This window comes from Mus pahari, chromosome 5 (genome assembly GCF_900095145.1).
Source record: "Mus pahari chromosome 5, PAHARI_EIJ_v1.1, whole genome shotgun sequence".
In the NCBI taxonomy this organism is placed as follows: Eukaryota; Metazoa; Chordata; class Mammalia; order Rodentia; family Muridae; genus Mus; species Mus pahari.
The window spans coordinates 164,824,270-164,844,569 of NC_034594.1; the positions used below are offsets into that span (position 1 = coordinate 164,824,270).

The 20,300-nt window shown below is 37.7% G+C and overlaps 1 protein-coding gene across 2 annotated transcripts in view; it reads right to left on the bottom strand.

The window, feature by feature from the left end:
- Syt14 (synaptotagmin 14) overlaps positions 1–20,300 on the bottom strand; it is a 142,277-nt gene that overhangs the window by 89,726 nt on the left and 32,251 nt on the right. Inside the window, exons 1-3 of one of the 2 annotated variants that reach the window (XM_029538863.1) lie at positions 6,746–6,825; positions 3,566–4,959; positions 413–628 (exon numbers count right to left, since the gene is read on the bottom strand). In XM_029538863.1, coding sequence (XP_029394723.1) covers positions 413–628; positions 3,566–4,640 — 1,291 coding nt within the window. In that variant the 5' untranslated portion in view covers positions 4,641–4,959; positions 6,746–6,825. Of the gene's footprint in view, positions 1–412; positions 629–3,565; positions 4,960–6,745; positions 6,911–20,300 lie in introns of those variants that run through there. The other variant, XM_021198403.2, reaches the window with a different exon arrangement.

A 20,300-nucleotide genomic window follows, 5' to 3' on the forward strand; every position in this document is an offset into this window, starting at 1 on the left:
GTAAATAAAAAAAAAAAAAAAAAAAAAAAAAAAGAAGAAGTACACTGCACATAAGAGAACACTATGTCATTGTCTGTGTACTAAGGCACCTGGCTGATAGCAGAGACCATACTCTGAGTCAGAGCCTGCTGACTGCTGAAACATGTGTGTTAGCAACAGCCTGCACCTGAGGAACAGCACATTCACACCTCCTCTCATTCAGTGTCAGCACTGTGCACTGTGTGAGAATTCCAGTATCACACTGAGTCCACCACTTAGTCCTTCCATGTGGAGTATTTTGGAGCTGATTGCAAGCTCAAAATTTTTATTTGGACTGCACTTAGAAACAGACCTCTGCACTTTCCCTGTCAGTGTGCAACCATAGATACCTAGAATTTTAGGTATAAATCATCTAAAGTAATAGCGTTCTTACCGTCCTCCATGGATGCCTCAGTGCTGTACCCGTCGTACTCTGCAGACAGGGGGCTGTACTTCTGCCTTGTTTCCCAGGCATAGCTCTTTTGTCTAGAATCTACCAATGGCCACCTGGAATTGTGTGTTCTGGATAAGGCCTCGTGATATTTACCCAGTGCTTCATCTTCACTTTCAGAGGATGAACCAGGCTCATCTCTATCCATGTAGGAATTATCTATTTGGATAACAGTAAGAGAAATTATAATTTTAATATATTTACATGTGGCAAATTTATTAAAATGTGTTATTTATTACATATATGCACATATACACACAAACACAAATGAAAATGTGTGTGTGCTCACATACACACAAGGTGAAGCTAATTAGAAACAATCCTTAAAATTTCTGAAATTCTTGACTATCCCTTAAACTGATTGAAAGTATCCTGTAACATTAGTGTATATGTATGTATATAATATCCTAAAATTTCAGCTTTAGAAAATATATTTTTCATGTAAGTAGATAAATCATTAGATTTTTATGTGTTAATAGGAAACATCACATCGTATATTCTAATTATATAAATAATCTTAGTCACAGGGGTTGTTTGTAACCTTTTCAGGTACAAATGAAATCATAGTTGCCACACTGTACAAGTTTGTAAAGTACTTGTTATATACAAATGAAAGTATAAATGCTGCCATTACTAATGAACTGGAGTAAAACAATTAATGTTATAAGACAAATTTCTGGTTTTCATTTGGCCCATCGTTTCGGCACTATCAATGCTTTGTACTAACAGGGAGACAGAGAAAAGGGAAGACGCAGATGTCACTCTGAGACTGTAACTCGCACACGTTTTCCACAGAGCAAATGCAACATAAAAACATCAAAAACAAGTCCAGCATCAAACTCTGTGGTCTCTGAAAGTTCCATTTCTAGGAACTTGCCAAGACCATTTCAAATTAACTGAATATAGATATACATTTTTAAGTATGTTGCTAGCAAAAGAAAACAAGATATATAACCAACATGCTTATCACTGTGCCTTGCTTAGGCAAGTGATGGCACACCCATTCAACATAGAAACTAGGACTGTGTAGCCTTTAAAATGAGTGGGTGAGCTTGCAACTCACAAGGAGAAAAGCTAAAAGTATATTATTATTTGATAGATATTATACACATTTCAACATGCAGTCTATACACATATAGTGTATATATATATATATATGTACACACATATATACATATATATGGAGGGAGAAAGAGAAAGAGAGAGAGAGAGAGAGAGAATGTTGAATTACTAGGAAATTTTTTCTAATTTAGGTGGTATAAAGTCTGTATTCTTTAAGAAGCAGTAGAGCAGTTAAGAGTTCATTACTCATGTCTGAACAGATACCACCCAAACTCTCGAATCTGCCAGTCACACTCACAGTGTATAAAGCCATATGTAGCCGGTGGTTAATCTACAGCAATGCAGATACTCTAATTTCATCATCATCAAGAATCTGGCTAGACAATGCTATGATAACCAGACCACACCCTCTGACACCCAGCTCAAAATGTGAATGTCTTGTGAAGTACAGGAATGAGGCCTAAAGGCAGCAGGCACATTGTGAGTTCCTCATGGAGGTCACACCCCACGTAAGCCCTGTTTAGCCAAACTTCCTCTATTCCAGAATGCCTTACACGCAAACTCAGAGAAACCCTTCCTTCTTCCTTAACCCTGAATCTCTCAGGTGAAAACCTACTACACTGATACTAGGAATCCAAACAATACAACTACATGGAATGTTAACCAATGGGCAATTTCTTCAAGAGGTCAGTATTTGACTCCCCTTTGGGATACTTGAGAGCTTTTGGTTTCTTCAGATACCAGAGTGCTCCTCAATAAAAATGAAGCAAAACAAACAGAAAATCTTTCAGTGCTACTGTAACTGTGTTTATTCCTGGAAGCCACTCTATTGTCATTTTTTAAATAATATGTTACTTTATTTCTTCATAAGTAATAAGGCTGCCAGAACTGAACAAGTCCACTGAAGCCCAGTGAATCACAGCTGTTATGAGAATGGACTCTACAATGAACACGGCTCCACAAACTGTATTTTAATTAGCCCATCAGTCTTGGATCAGCTTCTCCTGTGCCACTAAAAATTCACTGTTCAATACACAGCAGACCTCCCCTCTTACCGATGGGTCATATAGCAGAACTGAAGTCTTCCATGATTTTCATAGCTACTCATCTTTGATATCTTATGAGAATCAATGTTTATATAAAACTACAGGTGTATATTTTATAAGCAAAAGCCAGCATTTGGGAGTTTCTGATCAGATCACCAATAAGGCAGTGAGGAGGAAATACTGGAAGCAATTATCAGCAGCATACACTGTAGTGATGTTTTGAAAACTGTCACAAGTATTGTAGCTAAACACAATAAATACTCATAATCTTGACTATGGAAAGAATTCATAAATAATAACGTATTTCTCGTGTACAGTCATTATGAACTATAGCATTCTCATGACATTTTATGGTAGAGCTAAATGAATAAAGACATAGCCAGAAGCATTTTGTTTAACAATATAGGAGCTATTGGTTTCAAGAAAAACATATTTTATATAGATTCTCATTGGGGTAGATTTGAAGAACAATGTTGTATAACCAACTTAGGTCTTAGTTATAAAAGACAAAAAAAATTGAAATGAGTATCACAGCAAATTCATTCAAATTAAAGTATGCATGGAACTTCTGTCATTAAAATAAATTATAATTAAGATTATGGAAAGAAGGATGTAATCTCAATAAGTGGAAGCTCAAAGCCAGACTGTGTTACATAACAAATTTCAGGCTAACTAGAACTGCACAGTGAAACTCTACTTTCAAGAACACAAAAAAAAAGAAAAGGAAACATTAGAACTGCTGGAAATTGCTCAGTTATTATAAGGATCACAGGTAATACTTGGAGGTATAAAATAACACAGAGTATCTGAAAATGACTGAAAAAAAACTAAATGCTTCTAAACATATCTCCTAGTAAGAAGATCCAAGAAAAATTTAAATTAGATGTATAGACATGGAAAGAAAAGTTGAGAAAATCAGATGCTTTTCTAGTTTAAAAAAAAATCAAGAGAAAATTTAATCACTCAAACCAACATTAGGAGACCTCACCTTTTTCTGGTAATATCTTAGCGTATTTGCCAACTTTACACTTTGCTGTTCCTCTCTTAGAAGAATTAGCCTCGTTTTTCTTTGCTTTCATGTCTCCTTTCACTTTGTAGTATTTTGTTGGATTTATTTTTTCCTTGATTTTCCTGGGAAACGTGTTTCTACAATTTGTTGATGGAGCTGAACATGTGTCTTCCTTCACAATGGATTTCTGTGCCCTGTATCTGTTGTTTCTTGTGGTATCTTCTGGAGAACACTCATCTCCTGAACATTCATTCCCTTTTAATCCATCATATTTATTATGTTTTTTAGCCTTTTCTAAATGATCAGAATGCTCTAAATCACTAGGATGTTTACTTTTAGTGACATTCCCCAATTTCTCTTGTTCTCTTCCCATAGGTACGTGCTGCAATCTGGCTTTAGAGTTGTCTGTGACCACACACTTCTGCACAGAGAGAATGTTCTGTCCACTGGTGCTCAGACTTCCTTTCACTTCTTGATAACTTACCTTGTTTAAATGACTTTTATCATTCCCAGAGATTCCTATTCCAGATATTTCACATTTGTGAGTCTGTTCCAGTTCATGGCAAGTGGGTGCAGGCCTCATTTTCTGCTTGACAGCTGATACCCCATCACTCATGAGGCCTTTCAAAGCAGCACCACCAGCCTCTCCAGTTTCTTGGTATTCTGAGTTTGCCCACTGCTCATCATGAATATACAACCCCTGTTCATATATTTCTTGTTCTTGTTTTTGTGAAGTTGAAGTGTTGTGGCAGGTTATATGCTTTGCCTTGTGATCTAAATCAGACCGTGTTTTCTGACAAGCAGTATTTTTGGAGGTATCTTGCAATACTGCATTTTGGGCTTTAGAAGACCCTGCAGCCTCTTCCGCTGTGCAGCTTCCCTCCTCCGGGCAAAAGCCATGCATCATACTTGCTACCTGCCCGGCAACTGAGTCAGTTATGGCATAGCTGACTTCCCCAACTGCAGTGCTCAAATCTTCTACAGCACTACTGATTGTGTCCACCAGGGAGGACACTGAAGGCAGATTCTGCTGAAAACTTTTGAAAAATGCCATTTTCCAGTTCTTTGTGCCTAAAAGGTGCAATAATGGAATTTCCTCTTCTCAAAATATCAACTACTTTGGTATGTGAATTTAACATTTACTTAAATGTTGCTATCATTAGCATGATAGAAGTATTTCACACTGTCTTCTAATCTTTCTGTAAATGCAATATGCATTGGAAGAAATACGTTGAAGTAAAGACTCCTCCGGAAAAAATAAAACTCAAATCACTTGGTTTAAGTGCAATGACATCTTTTCCCACTCCATAGCTATCAAACAGCAGCAAGACATTATTTTTTCCCTCAAATACTATTGGGTATTTAGTCTATACCTGAAAGAAGAAGTATAGAAAGGATTTTTATTATGCACTTCAGTTTATTTGCTAAGGGTTAGCATAAGGGAATGAACTATTAACGGACTACCAATATTTAAATTAGGAACTGTATTGAAAGGAAAATATCTAAACAGTTTTGCAAGGTGGCAAGAGCGGGGAGAACAGGTGACAGCACCTGCTGAATGGTGTTTCTGGGACACTGCCATGGACACATTTAATATTATTTGCTTTATATGGAGAATCCCACTTTTACTTTAACAAGTAAAAGGAAAATTGGATGTTTCTGAGATCTAGAGGCTACACTACTAGCGCAGTGGTAGCAAGGGGACGTTTAATGTCATACTCTCCCTTGCTTACAAATGCAAACTGAAGTTTCCCACAGGTGAGACAAACCTAATAGGAAAGCAGACACCAGAATCAAGCTGACCCCTATTGTGCTCATCCTAATGGACCTATAGGAAATGTATATGACAGTGTCATTCTTCTCTACAAATTTTTCTTTTGGTGTGAAAAACAAAAAGAAAAGTTGGCAAAAGTTAATTTTCTCGGTTTACTAGCTAATACAGTAATTATATTATATATTATAATTATATAATTAGCATGCAATTATTGTATTTTATTATATAATATACAGTTAATATGTAACTATATGATTAATATAAAAAACATATATTAACAGATATAATCTACCATCAACAAAAGCTTTTTGAAATGTAAAGACATAAAAGAAAATCTAGGGAAGCTGAACCAGAGAATTACAGAAAGGGGATTAGGGGGAAGGAAGGAAGGAGGAAGAGACTTGGAAGGAGGAAGAAATTGAGGGAGGGAAGAATGAAGAGGGAGGGAGGGAGGGAGGGAGGAAGGGAGGGAGAGACAGACAAAAGAGACAGAGGCAGAGACTGATATTTAAGCAGCTCATTCCCACAAATGAATAACACATAGGTCTAGTGTGGAACATGAGAAACAGTCAGCCAGATCAGAACCATATAAGGCAGCATAGTTTCTAACACAGAAATCAAAACATAATTTGGTAATTACCAGATCTTTATAAATAAGGAGATGCCATCGTTTAGGTCATCAGAAGAGTAAAGCATTCTCCAGCGTCTGAACATAGAAAAGCATGGCTCCCTCTGCTCTCATTCTTCAAACTCCTAAATCAACGCCTTGGTTTACCATTCTCAGCATCCCCCACTATCATTTATATCAGAGAATATTTGAAACAGCAAATAAAAACCTCTTGTAATACCAATTTTTAAAGCTTCTCTAAAAATGGGGAAAAGCAGCACTGCAGTCCTCAAGCTCCCCAGGATCTAACCACACTAGAGTACAATCACTGTGTGCTCCCGCCACAGCACAGTGTGGAAAAACACCTCCTCCAGCAATAATCACCCTCCCGCTGCCAATGAGAAGATATGTAAAACAAAGACTGAGTGCCCTCAGAGCTTGATGAGGATACTGGGAAAGCTCTCCTAGAACCCTGTGCGCAATGGACCAGGCTATTTCTCTTAACACATTATCTACTCCTAGCATAAACTCAAAAACATGCCTTATAAATAAATGCAAAGTAAAAACATTATTTTTTTTTGCAATAGACAACTACCTTTATGTAGTAGCTTAACAATCTGTAGGCAACAGGAGACCTGAACATAATTACTTAACAAACATTTCAGCCTTACAAAGTAGAGATTCAAAAGTTAAGTTTATCACATACCAAAGTTGGCCTTCTCACAGCACTTATTAAAACAAGGAACAATTCAGATAAAGAAGTGGTGATGATACTTACACATTTTATCTTGTGAATTCGTCCGTGTATTGTATCCTGAACCAAGATCTGGAAACCCTCCAACATTTTCAAAACAGAACTTCTTATTAATATAGAGAAAAAGGAGCAGCATCAAGACAATAAACACCCCAACCGCTGACAAAAATCCAACTGCCTCTGGAGAGACTAGAGAAAAGAAAGTCAAAGCTGAGAATAAGAAGGAATTTCCCAATATACGCTAGACAGTTTGTTATCTAATGTCAACTACTTTTAAAATGTCATAATCTAAAATAGTTTGTAAGAAACCCTACAAAGTGTAAAGATATATTTTCAATATATTCAACAGCATTCATTCAAAATTTTTTAAAATGTTTCTAAATAAGTATACTGAAAGAATTTTTTAAAAAGTTGAAAACATAACATAAGCAGTTAACTTATTTTAAATCCATGAAAAGTATTATAAAAATTTTGGCATGGAATTAGAAAAAATTCTTTGAAAAATATTTTTCATGCATTAAAAATTGTTAAATTTATGAGAGCATGTACTAGTATTATCTCTCAAAGCTTTTCTGAACCTTCTTATTAACCAGGGGAGTACCTAATCTAGCATTTAAGTTCCAGACCCTTCTTCTTACACACACCAGTCAAAGGGGTCTGTCTAATCTTGAAGTGAACACTCAAGATTGGGTTTTGCCCTTCCCCTTCCTCTTGTCTGACATGCTCAACCCACCTCTCACATCATTCCACTCAGACAATAAAATCTCTGAACTATCAGCCATACACCAAGCTCCAGGCTTTGCACACATATGATGCAGGCAGTTAGAATGTAAGCACAATACAGAGTAGGACGGAAAAAGTACAGGATCACGAGTACCATATGCACCCGCGCTGAAGGGTCAAATGTGCTTCTCTGAAAGCTACAGCTTCTGTGACTACATTTTATGAACTAACAGGACTTAGACAAGTTAATATTATTCCAAATGAAGCAAAGATATGTGTGAATCCTAGAAATTGGACATGTTATATTCTAGAAGCAGCATGAGATTTTAGTATGATGAGCTATCAGACTAAAAAGAATTTAGTCTCGAGATACACGATACTACCCAGGGAGACTCAGACTCCCAGCTCCATCAGTCTCCCTGTCCTTTCACATCTCCATTGCCTGGCACAGTACCAGTCATCTGGAGTTAGACAAAGGCCATGTTTTTGCATGAGTAGATGGATCTTAAACATCAAACATCTCCTGTGAAGTATGGCCTACTTCCCCCTCCATTGTTGAAGCAGCACCGAGCACATAATCTCCCCCAAGATTCTTTAAGCAGATCTCATTTGTTAAAAACCAGGTCACTACCTGGTGAGTGATTAGTGCTTTTATCTGTTAGCTTTTCATTATTCATGACAGTCAGGCATACCATAAGTAGAACAGAGTATGACATTACAGTCTACTCAAACCTGGGTCAGCAGTGTTGGAGCAGATAAAGCACAAGCAGCACTGTAAAGGAGGGGCAGTAAGGACAGAGGAGCTGGCAACAAGCACATGGAGCAAGTATCTGTGGCCAGCTCAGTCTTCTCAAAGATCCAATGACCATTCCCACCATAAACTGATCTGCAGGACATAAAGCACATACCCAGCCAGAATCCAAAGATGCTAGGAGCAGTGCTTTACCAGTGCTCACAGTCTCTCCTGCCTTCTCAACTCCTCTTCAGCTTTTTCCTATCCACTGTACCCAACTTATTCCTATATTACTTTTATCGTCCTCCTTCCTTTGTAAATTTATAAATTTAACTTCATGAGAAATTCAACTCAAAACCAGTAAGCATAATAAAAGTCAGTGAGTTCTATCAGAGGCAGGAATGTAAACCCTTGGGGTGGACAGAAGAACCACCTTCTGAGGTTCAAAGAAGAATTTAGAAAGAAGATGCACTTGTGTGTAGATCAAGACTAATAAAGATTCTATGAATAGAAAGAGGCAGATGGACTTGCAAGGCCAAAGATGTAACATCCCCCAAACCACTGAAGAGTAACAATAACAGCTGTTGTAGTTACCTCTCTGCCCTCCATGTACCTTACAACATCCAGTGGCTGAGAACAAGTATGTGTGTGAATAGATGAATGAATGAGAGAACATGTGTTCTAGAAAGATCAAGAATATATTATGATAATGAAAAGTAAAGAAAAAAGCAAATTCAAACTGTCAATCTTTGATATTGCCCTAAAGAATATGAACTTAGAGAACAACAGGGTTACAACAAACATGTCTTGAAAATTTACAGTGGTTAAAATGAAGAAAAATGGAATGATAGGCACTGAATAGCTGCAAGATTATGATGAACTCTTTTTTTTTTTTTTAAGATTTATTTATTTATTATATGTAAGTACAGTGTAGCTGTCTTCAGACATTCCAGAAGAGGGAGTCAGATCTCGTTACGGATGGTTATGAGCCACCATGTGGTTGCTGGGATTTGAACTCTGGACCTTTGGAAGAACAGTCGGGTGCGCTTACCCACTGAGCCATCTCACCAGCCCCCTCTTAATGAAGCAGTAGCAGCAGTGGCAAAGAGAAGGGATGAATTCTAATTTTTGTTCAAAGAATGTAAGCAATGTCAATCAACAGAATCTAGAAGACCAGGAAAAGCTGATGATAATTCTAATTCCAAACTGAAAGGTAAGGTAGACAGAAGTGCCATTAACCAACATGAAAAACATGAAAGGCATTTTATTTTTTTAACAGCATGGGGAAAAGTCACATGGAGAAAGAAATTTTAGGGAACATACTGGCAGTAGTTTTGCTGTGATATGTTAGAAATGTCAACAGAATATCTCAGAGGAGAACATGAACATGCTTTTCTTGTGAAAGTAAGGTTAGTTATAAAAGACCTGGGGCTTTCCCCATTTTTTCCTTTTACGATACTTAAAACCTTCATTCACAAAGTAAAATTAAGCCAAAAACTCAGACGTGAGGCTTTCTTAATGGTTAATCTACTCATTGCAAATTTACTGGTAAGTACATGCTGTATCTTTGGACAAATTAAAACAAAAACAAACAAACAGGAACACCACTTTTCTCCACTAGGAAAAGGAAAAATGGGCCTGCTCCAAATACACTACTCATACAACCATAATTTTGATCTATCACTTGATAAAATGCCATTTTCCAACACAGAAAATACATAGCTATAATTTAAGGTATCAATATGGTTATAGAAAAGTGACATTTCCTAATAGCAAATATTATAAATCTTCAGATCTCTATTTTCATCTTTACATCAAAATCAAAATATTTATTATTCCAAACAATCAATAGTTCTGAGTATATAAGCATTTCCTAAATCTCACCTATCTATAAAACCACAATAGAAGATGCACTGAAATCAGACTACAGACATGAGCACTGTACACAATTAAAAAATTATACTTAGACTTCACTATTGATATTTTTCATTCACTATAAGATTGGAATTTCCCCTAAAATCTCATATTATGAATCTGCTTATAGACATTATGAACATTCCTAATGATATAGTTAATTAATAAATGCATAGACCTATCCTTTTCAAGGCTTCTAGGTCATGCACCAAAGGCAAGTAAAGCTATTAACAATGCCTGTTGGGGGCTGGAGAGATGGCTCAGTGTTAAGAGCAGTGGCTGTTCTTCCAGAGAACCTGGGTTTAGCTTACAGCACCCACATGGTGGCTCACAATATTCTGTAACGCCAGTTCCACAGGATTCAATACCTTCTGGCCTTCATGAGCACTACATGCATGTGGTTCACAGACATGTATACAGGTAAACTCTATTAGCAAAAAATAAGATTAAATAATCAAAAATATTTTAAATTCCTGCTGCAGAACTGAAGAGAGAGTTCAGCCAGCAAGCCTGCTATGCAAGCATGAAGAGCTGCGTTCAATCTCCAACACCCACATAAAAGTCTGGACATGTTGTACATTCTTGTAAGCTCAGTGCCTGCAAGGTAGAAACAGGAGGATCCCAAGAATATATGGATTGTTCTACCTAGCAAAATCAGGAAAGTGCAGGTCTAGTGATAGATCCTGCTCCAAATAGCAAGGTGGATGGCTCCTGAAGAATCAGTGACACCAGAGGCTGACATCTGGCCATATATACACACACACTACACAGAGACAGAGAGACGAGAGAGACAGAGAGAGACAAAGAGACTACTTTTAAATGCCTAGTGTTACCTAAGGAAAACCTTCAAAATCTCTATTGAAAGCACACAGTACTGTATATTTGAAGAAATAAATATACTTATTTTAGTCAACAAATAAAATTTCATAAGTATACTGTTTTTCCATAATTCAAAGTTTCAATATTTTAAAGCACCAAATAATAAGCCCCAAATCTACTATGAATAATGTTAGCAATTATTCAACACTGTTTAGCAGAGACAGTTTCATAGTATTGTCTCCTTTAATCCTGAATAAACACATCTGACAGGTATCACTACTGAGACCCTAAAACATTCTAAAGATTCTGAGATCTTTAAGTTCACTAAAACTAAAACTGGCTACAGCTGATCACTGGAGAGATTAGAGGTGACAGGCCTAGATTTGAGTTTAGTCAGGCACTGAGAATCCTGATTCCAAACTGAACTTGTGGGTTGCAACCCCTTTGTGGGTCAAATGATCCTTTCACCGGGGTCACCTAAGACTATTGGAAAACACAGATATTTATATCATGACTCATTAACAGTAACAAACTTACAGTTATGAAGGAGCAACAAAATAATTTTCTAGTTGGGGTCACCACAACAGGAGGAGTTTTATTAAAGGGTCACAACGTCAGGAAGGTTGAGAATCACTGTTTAACCAAAAGTCTCTTTGTGTGGCATTTACCAGGCATGAGGTTTGGTCTCTTGCTATATACTGCAATGCTTAATTCTGTACCCAAAGATCTAGGCCCATGAGTGAATTCTCTCATTTACAAGCTTTGTTGTGCAAACCTTGTTCCTTGATTTAAAACATTGGTTAACTAAAACTGGCTACAGCTGATCACTGGAGAGATTAGAGGTAGGTGGGTCTTGAGTTACCTGGTTCAGGGTGAGGAGAGACCACGAGGAGAGAGGACAAGACACCATAGGACAAGAATCTTAAAATCATGGCCATGAGGGCTGGCCAGTTGAAGGTAAGAGCAGCCCAAAAGGAACGTAGCAAGTAATAACTTGGGGTTATCGATAGGAAAGTAGATTCTAATAGCATAGAGGGTAAATATCTGGCCAGTTTTAGTGCTGATAAAGGCTAATGTATAAATTAAAGGTCATGTGTGTTTTATCTGGGAATCGTATAATCAAAGGTGGGGTAGAAGCCCTGATTGAGAATAAATATATTCTACAACAATAAACAAATTTTAAACTAAAGATATTCTATCAAAGAGGAAGTTTGATCATCACGGTACTTCAACAAAAACTGTAATTCACTGAGCTATCTGCAAAATAAATATTACAAAGTACAATGATTCTGCATGAGAAAACCCCAGAGAATTGGCTTTGTCCGAGTTTTTATTACATATACTAAACTCCTTTAGACAATTATCATTATATTTAGAAACAAATACTTAGAAAAAGCAAACTTTAAATAAATGCCACTTTTGTCAGTTCTTAAGTTGCAGTAATAGTGATAAGAGTCATGTTAACTTCTAGGATAATTTTATCAAAAAAAAGTTGAAACATGTCTATGACAGTCAAAACAAAGACAAATCATTTTGACTGAAGAATACTTAATTTCTGTACTATACTAGGCCACAAATGGACATTTTCTATGTAGTTTTTAAAAAAGGAAACTAAAATTGGCATATAAACAAGTATAAGCAAACTGGCTGCCACACAAATGTCTCCAATTCTCACTTACTTGTCACCACCATCATTCTCTGCCCTAAATAAAACTTTATATAAAAGCAAGATTCTAATGCACAGACACGTTTTAGAATTATTACAAAATACATTATTCAATTAGACAAAGACTAAGTATGGTTTATAGTTCTTTTAAAACAGAAGAGATAAGAGCAAAACTTACAATCTGCATGGCAGCATGTGGATGAGACTTGTCCACTGAGCATGGAACCTGAGATCAACCCTGCACCATCATGTACGCTTTAATAATTCATTTCATAGATGCCATTCTATCTCCTGACCAAAATGTCAACAGAATAAAAATACAACTTTCATTTAAAAATTTGTTTACGATATATGTCTAAAACCTTTTACAATATTTTAATCATTTATTCATATATTGGACATAAAATAAAAAATTATGGGGACACCAAGAAATAATTTAGGGGTAGAAAAGATTAATCTGATGTTCTTAAATTACCTTTGTAACATCTCAGTTACACAAATTATATGTCCCTTGAAATGTTTATATTATTATACAAATGATGCCAGACTGGAAAAGTGATGTACAGTCATCAAAATGAACATAATGTGTAGATAACAACTATGGATTTTATATTTATTCAAAAATTGCAAGCACTAGAAAGAACATCATTGATTATATAATCCATTACAAACAACTAAGGACAAGAGAGGCCCAGAGGGAAGGCCAAAAGGGCATTCCTTGTGAACTCTAAAATGTCAGAGTAAACAAAACTCCCTCTGCCAAAAACAGATACCTAGACTTGTGTGGATTAACAGGAGCCACTCAATATATTTCACATGTCAAACTGTCAGAAGACTGAGCTATACATTTCCTACAAGTACAACTAAATAAATTAAAATTTCAATTCAACAAACTACTCAATTTAACCTTGGAAATTTCATAACAATAAAATACTCAAATTAATCTTAAAAAAATAAACCAGGAACCCAAACATTAACTATAGCCAAATACTAAGATTCAGATTTAATAATATGCAATGTACTAATAACAATGTATGTAAATAAAACCATTACACAAACTCTGTCCAACATTCTCTGGGAGAAATTTTCCTTCAAGGATAGCCAAGGCTGCAAATCTGACTCCAGTTAAGTTTAGACTAAGACCACCCACCCTCCTAATAGTCTCCCCACAGGAACGTGATCTCTCTTATGAACAAATTAGAGCTAACTGCCCCAGTGCTTTTCTCTGTCTGTTGATAAGTTATTTAAATGACATCACAGAGCACCTTCCAAGGCCTCACCTCTCAGTTTTCCCGTTGCAGTTGTTCAACATTTACAATTATGTTTCCATAACTGATCCTCTACAATAGGCATGATGGTTTGAATATGCTCGGCCCAGGGAGTGGCACTATTATGAGGTGTGGCCTTGTTGGAGAAGGTGTGGCCTTGTTGGGGTAGGTATATCACTGTGGGCATGGGCTTTAAGACCCTCCTCCTAGCTTCTGGGTGAGCAGTCTTCTGTCTGCCTTTAGAACAAGATGATGTAAAACTTTCAGTTCCTCTAGTGCCAAGCCTGACTGGATGCTGCCATGCTTCCCACCCTGATGATAATGAACTGAACCTCAGAACCTGTAAGCCAGCCCCAATTAAATGTTGTCCTTTATCAGAGTCGCCTTAGTCATGGTGTCTGTTCACAGCAATGAAAACCCTAAAACAACAGGATCTTAAAAATTCAACACAAATTGCAGGAGAATTTTCTACTCAGAGCCAATTCCAGATGTCACCCAGTTTCAGATAGGCTTATTTCATAATTTAGTTCAAAACCACCAAAGTATGGTAACCAGTAGACAGTTTCTTTCCATTCTCTTAGACAAACGTCATCTTCTTAAAACTGAGTGGTATGCCAGAGTTCTCTACCTCAAGTGATGAAAGCATCCCTGCTCATTCTGAATGTGTTTTCCATAAGCTGACATGTATTGAAGAAATGCAGCTATTTTAGTTGCTTTTCTATTGCTGTGCTAAGCCATAACCAAGGCAACTTAAAGAAGAAGAAGTTTATTGGGGACTTGAGTTTCAAAGAGTGAGTCCATGACCATTATATGAGGGAGAATGACAGTTGGCAGACAGGCATGGCAATGAAGCAGTAGCTGAGAGCTTATATCTTATCTACAAATAGCAGGCAAAGAAGGGGTAGGACATGGTGGGAGGCACATGAGCACACCTCAGAGCACTAACTAGGAATGATGAGAGCTCTTAAATACTCAAAGTTCATTTCCCACGTCTTTCAACAAGGCCATGTCCCTTAATCCTTCCCAAACACCACCAACTGTGGCCTACCAAGTATTCAAACATATGAGCCTATGGGGCCATTCTCATTCAAACCACATCTGGCATTACATCATGCTGTCTAACCTGGTCTACATTAGTTTGACATGACACGGGCTCAGCATTCCACCTTTCTTCCTCTTAAATGCAGTTATCTAAATATAAACATTGTTCCCTTGCATTCCCAAGGCAGACAAGACAGAAACTGTGGTGCTCCGTTTGTAAAACAATCTTTACCCCTTTTCCATTGGTATAATATCTGTACCAGATACGCTAAAGGCAAATGTATTTTAGTTTTAAAGAAATGCTTTTCAAAAGAGATGCAATCTTCCAATTCAGAAGCAGACAGCTGTCCAGCCAGTACTGACAAGCATGCTAAGAGGAGTGGTCGGTGTGAAGCACAATGTCCTGGCCCTAAAGGCTGTAAGTATGTCACTACAGCTCTCAGAGCTTTATCAGAGCAGTGCTGCATCCGGGATAAACTGGAAAGAAGTCAGCATTAACCACACCACATTCCTGAAGAAAAAAGACAAGCAGTGGCTCAGTGGATTGAAAGAAAAAGAATTTGGTGGAATATTATGACAGAGATCTCATTAGTATCCAGTGTAGCTGAGATTTAGAGAGATGTTATATAATTTAATAATCAAGAAGTTTTAAGTATTTTTAGTTTTAAAAAAAATGGGGGTGGGTTACAGCTCAGTGGTGAAGCACATGCTTAGTATGCACTAGGCCCTGTGTTGGATCCCTGCCACCAAAACTAAGTAAGAAAATATTGAATTTGAAATTGAAGACTTTTAAGAAACTTTCTTGTTATGAGCAGGTACCTTCCTGCTACCATGGGGAAAGGTGTTTTCTGTTGGTTTGAACCTCTGGGAAACACTAACTACATACTAACATATCCAAAAACCACCTACAGCAAGAGAAAACTGCAGACAATGTATACAATCCTAAACAAAGACGTAGCAAAGGAAGGACTGGGTAACTATTCTGACTTCTTAGAAGAAGTAACTGCTAAACTATTGTGATGGTTTGAATATACTTGGCCTAGGAAGTGGCACTCTTTGGAGGTGTGGCCCTGTTGGAGTAGGTGTGGCCTTGTTGAAGTAAGTGTGTCATTAGGCATGGGCTTTAAGACCCTCATCCTAGCTGCCTGGAAGCTAGTCTTCTGCTAGTAGCCTTCAGATGAAGATGTAGAACTCTCAGCTCTGCCTGCACCAACTCTGCCTGGATGCTGCCATGCTTGCACCTTGATAATAATGGACTGAATCCCTGAACCCAATTAAATGTTGTCCTTACAAAAGTTGCTCTGGTCATGGTATCTGTTCACAGCAGTAAAACCCTAACTAAGACAAACCATGAAGAATGTAGAATCTAAAAATATGGAGAACCTAAAATAAGAAAGAGTAAGAGAACAAAGAAAAAGCAAAAAATATGTATAGTAAAAAAGTGATAATGACTCATTAAGAGAGAAGAATAAGTAGAATGGGAAGCAGAGAAGATAACACCAAGGGTCCTGGGGACAAGTGGAAGTGGTGAGGTCTCTGTGGTGTAAGAAAGACTTGGAGTGGATGCAGGCTGCTGAGAGGCAGTGTGAAGACACTGTAGGAAATGAGGATATAGGTAACAGGTTCTTTCTGGAGGCCCCCTTCCAGGCCCCATTATATACCAACTGCTGAATGCAGACTGTGTCCCACACTCATCTTTAAATACTCCTTTTTCTTGTGTTTCATTAATGTTTGTTCCCAATGGTAAAAAACTAAAACTTCTGATCACTGATATTGTATCACAATCATCTAACAAAACATCTATTGTTTATTCAACAACTGCATAAGAAGGCAGCCATGCATGTAATAATTTACCAAGTGATCTCCCCATAAGGAGTCATACTGATATAAATAAATAAAATACTAATTGTGAGATGTTATGTGGATGCTTTAAAAAAAAAAAAAAAAAAAACTTGAGGGAGGACAGGATCCTGAAGAAATGGCTTAGCAGTTACGTCTTTTCTTTCAGAGGACTTAAGTTCAATTCCCAGGACCCAAATGGCAACTCACAACAATATGTAAATATAGTTTTGAGGGATCCAACACCCTCTTCTGACCTCCTCACACACTAAGCACGCAAGTGTAGCACAGACATATACAGACACAAAATAGAAAACATGGCAGTTATGTGGAAAAATATTAATTACTTCAGGTGATCAAATACAACCTTCCAATTAAATACAAAAAGATGTGCAATCAAAAAACAATCTTTATGTCTCATTGTAAAGAGATTGGGAGTAAAGGGAGTGTGGAAGTCAGGACAACTTAAGAGAGTTGGTTTCTCCTTCCACTATGTGGGTTATGAGGATCAAACTCAGGATGTCAGGGCCAACTCAAGCTAAGGCACGGAGGCACATGACTGAGGCACAAACCTAGGGGAAGAAGCTGAAGATACAGGAACAAGGCTGACCCAAGGTAAGGAGCAAAGAGGTAGAGGAGGGGTTCTCATAATAGGTAGAAGGTGCTCTGAAGCAAGGATCTAGCCAAGGTAGCTCAGACTAGGGCATCTAGGCACGGAAAGCCACTGCAGATGGAGGTGGCAGAGGATACCAGCCAGGGATGTGTTAGCATTTGCATTGTGACTATTACTGCAGGTAGCAGTGGGCTCTCAAATGGAGGGAGACTAAGGGTAGAACCTACAGCCATCACTACTAGTCTAAAAAGAGAAAATTGACATGCCAAACCTAAGTTCATCAAGCTTGGTGGTAAGTGCCTGCTGAGCTATCTTGTTGGCCTAGTTAACAATTCTTTTCATCATTATGACAAAAAGAATAATTCATCAATGCTCAAAAAGAAAATAAATATCTCAAGCTTCATTTTGGCATTGCTTTGCTGCTTTTTTTTTTTTTTTAAGCTTGCTGGCTACCCAACCTAAGCTATCTGTTGAGCCAGTGAGACACTCTGTTTTAAGAATCAATGGAAAGGGCTCCTGAGGAATTACATCCAGTTTACCTCTGGCTTCCACATGCACGGGCACACAACTGTATCTGCACATACACATAGAAATGAGAGTCTATAAGTACCACTTATTTATGACTACTTATAGGTGTTGGAACGGGGAAATAAAAAGTTAAAACAAAGCAGGTGCAGAAAACCTGACTCATTTATTAAAACTGTTTTATAAGCAGAATTTATATCTAATATGCTTCCAAGTAAGCTAGCTACATATACATGGTTTTAAGTGTGACAAGACACTTGTATTGCTGAATATGGAAAAAACACTGTAAATTAAAGTGAAACATAAGCAAATCTCCGTGTTTAATAGAACTGCACTTCAGACATTTAGAACAACAGATTTTGCAAAGCAATATGCAGAACACTGAACAGTCTTCACCTTAGCCATTAGATGGCACCATGTATCTTCTAGTCAATGGGATTCTACTAATATCCCCACATGCTTAGAATAGAGTCAAAGATATAGTATGTTTAACCTTTAAGTAAATATATTATACATCTTTCATCATTGTGAATTTGTTTTAAAGATAATACAAGCAACTATGTTTCTATTATCATTTTTAGAATGTTAAAACTTACCCAGACTAAAGGCAATGTCACATGTCCAGTAGATGACTTTCCTAAGGTATACCTGGGGCAAAGCTTCCTGTGTGAACACATTCATTACTAATAAACCTACAACTTCTAATTTTTAATTCTCTGGTTTCTCTGTCTTTTCTCCTTACCTAAATTTCTTCCAATTCTCTTCTCTAATGTAGGTAGGACTCCATTTTCTGGGTATTATCCAATCTCTATTCTAAAAGTTCTGCTCCAGATGACCCCATTCTGGTCATTACTTTCTCTAGGTCCAATCAAGAGCCTCAAAGATCAGATGCAGCCTGGTACCCGATAATGCTGTAACATCAGAGGAAATACATGAAACAGTACCACCTAGGACACTGGACAGAGGAAATGAGGGCAATGATCACTCAACTGAGATACCAGTATGCTGTAATTGCAAAAGCTTCTTGTCTGGAGAAAGGAGAGTACCGTAGTGCACAGAGTAGAGTGACCTGAAAGCACATTGACTTTTCTGAGCTGAGGAGATAAGAGAGTATGACACTCAAAGGAGGCTGGAGCACACATATCTGAGAATGGCCAGAAAAAAGGTCTGCACATTATTGGGTGTTGCCAATAAGCAACCTCAGCTCTTAGGAGGCTGATCACACTAATCTAGTCTAGCCAGCCTAAACTACTTAGTAAGGCCTTGTCTCAAAAGCAGGCTGAGGCTATAGCTCAGTTGGTAACGTGCTTGTCCTGAGTTCCATCATGAAATTTATTGGATGTGGTGACTCATGCCTGTAATCCCAGAAGTAAGGAGATGAGGCAAGAGGACCAGAAGTTCAGGATCATGCATAGTGAGTTCAAGACCAGCCTGAGACACAGGAGGCCCTGTCTCAAAAAAAGCAAATCAAAAAGAATAACCAAACCACCACCAACAACAAATTACATGGGGGTGGAGTTCAGCTCAGGAGTTAAAAGCAAGGACCTGTGCTCGGTTCCCAGCATCCATGCTAATTACGCAACTTACACTGCCTGTAACTCTAACTCCACTGGACCCAACACCATCTTCTAGACACCATGTACACACACACACTTTATATATTCACACAGACAAATGGGCATAAATAAGTTTTTTAAAAAAAACAAAAAGCTATCTAGATGTATGCACTGAGTCACACATATAGTACAGTGCCTCTTAGCACACACTATATAAAGAGTCAGAAACCAGCTGGGCAAACAACTGCTTAAGTAGAGGGAAAGAACTTCTAACCAAATCTAGCACACAAGAAACAGTGACTACACCAATGATTCAGAATCTTAAGCAATCCCTGGCTCTTCTGATTAGTGTCTAAAAGCATATTGCCTCAGAAAGTTAGGCTGTGTTAGTAAACATCTCATCGATGTGGCAAATTATCTGAAATAATCAACTAAAAGAAAGACAGGTCTGTTCTGGCTCACAGTTTCAGAAGTCTCAGTCCATGGTCACGGTTGCCTGACCATACTGCTACAGGCCTGTAGTGGCAAACACAGCTGTCCAGAATACATAGCAGAGGAGCCATGCTTACCTATGGCAGCTAGGAATCAAAAAACAGACTCAAGTAGGTGTCAAAATCTCACTATCTCTGTCACAGGCATGTTTGCAAGGATCTAACTTTTTCCTACTAGCTTCAATCCACAGAACCATAGGCTGGGGAATAAGCCTTTAACATGGGAGCTCTTGGAGGACAATTCTAATAAAATTACAGCAGATTATATTCAGATTTCGTTTCCTATGGTTTCACGTAACTATGATTAGCAGTCTGTAGCACCAACAAAAATTTCAAGAAATAAACGATTTCTAGATTTCAATGGTACAGCACTGTAAGCAGCAGGATGAAG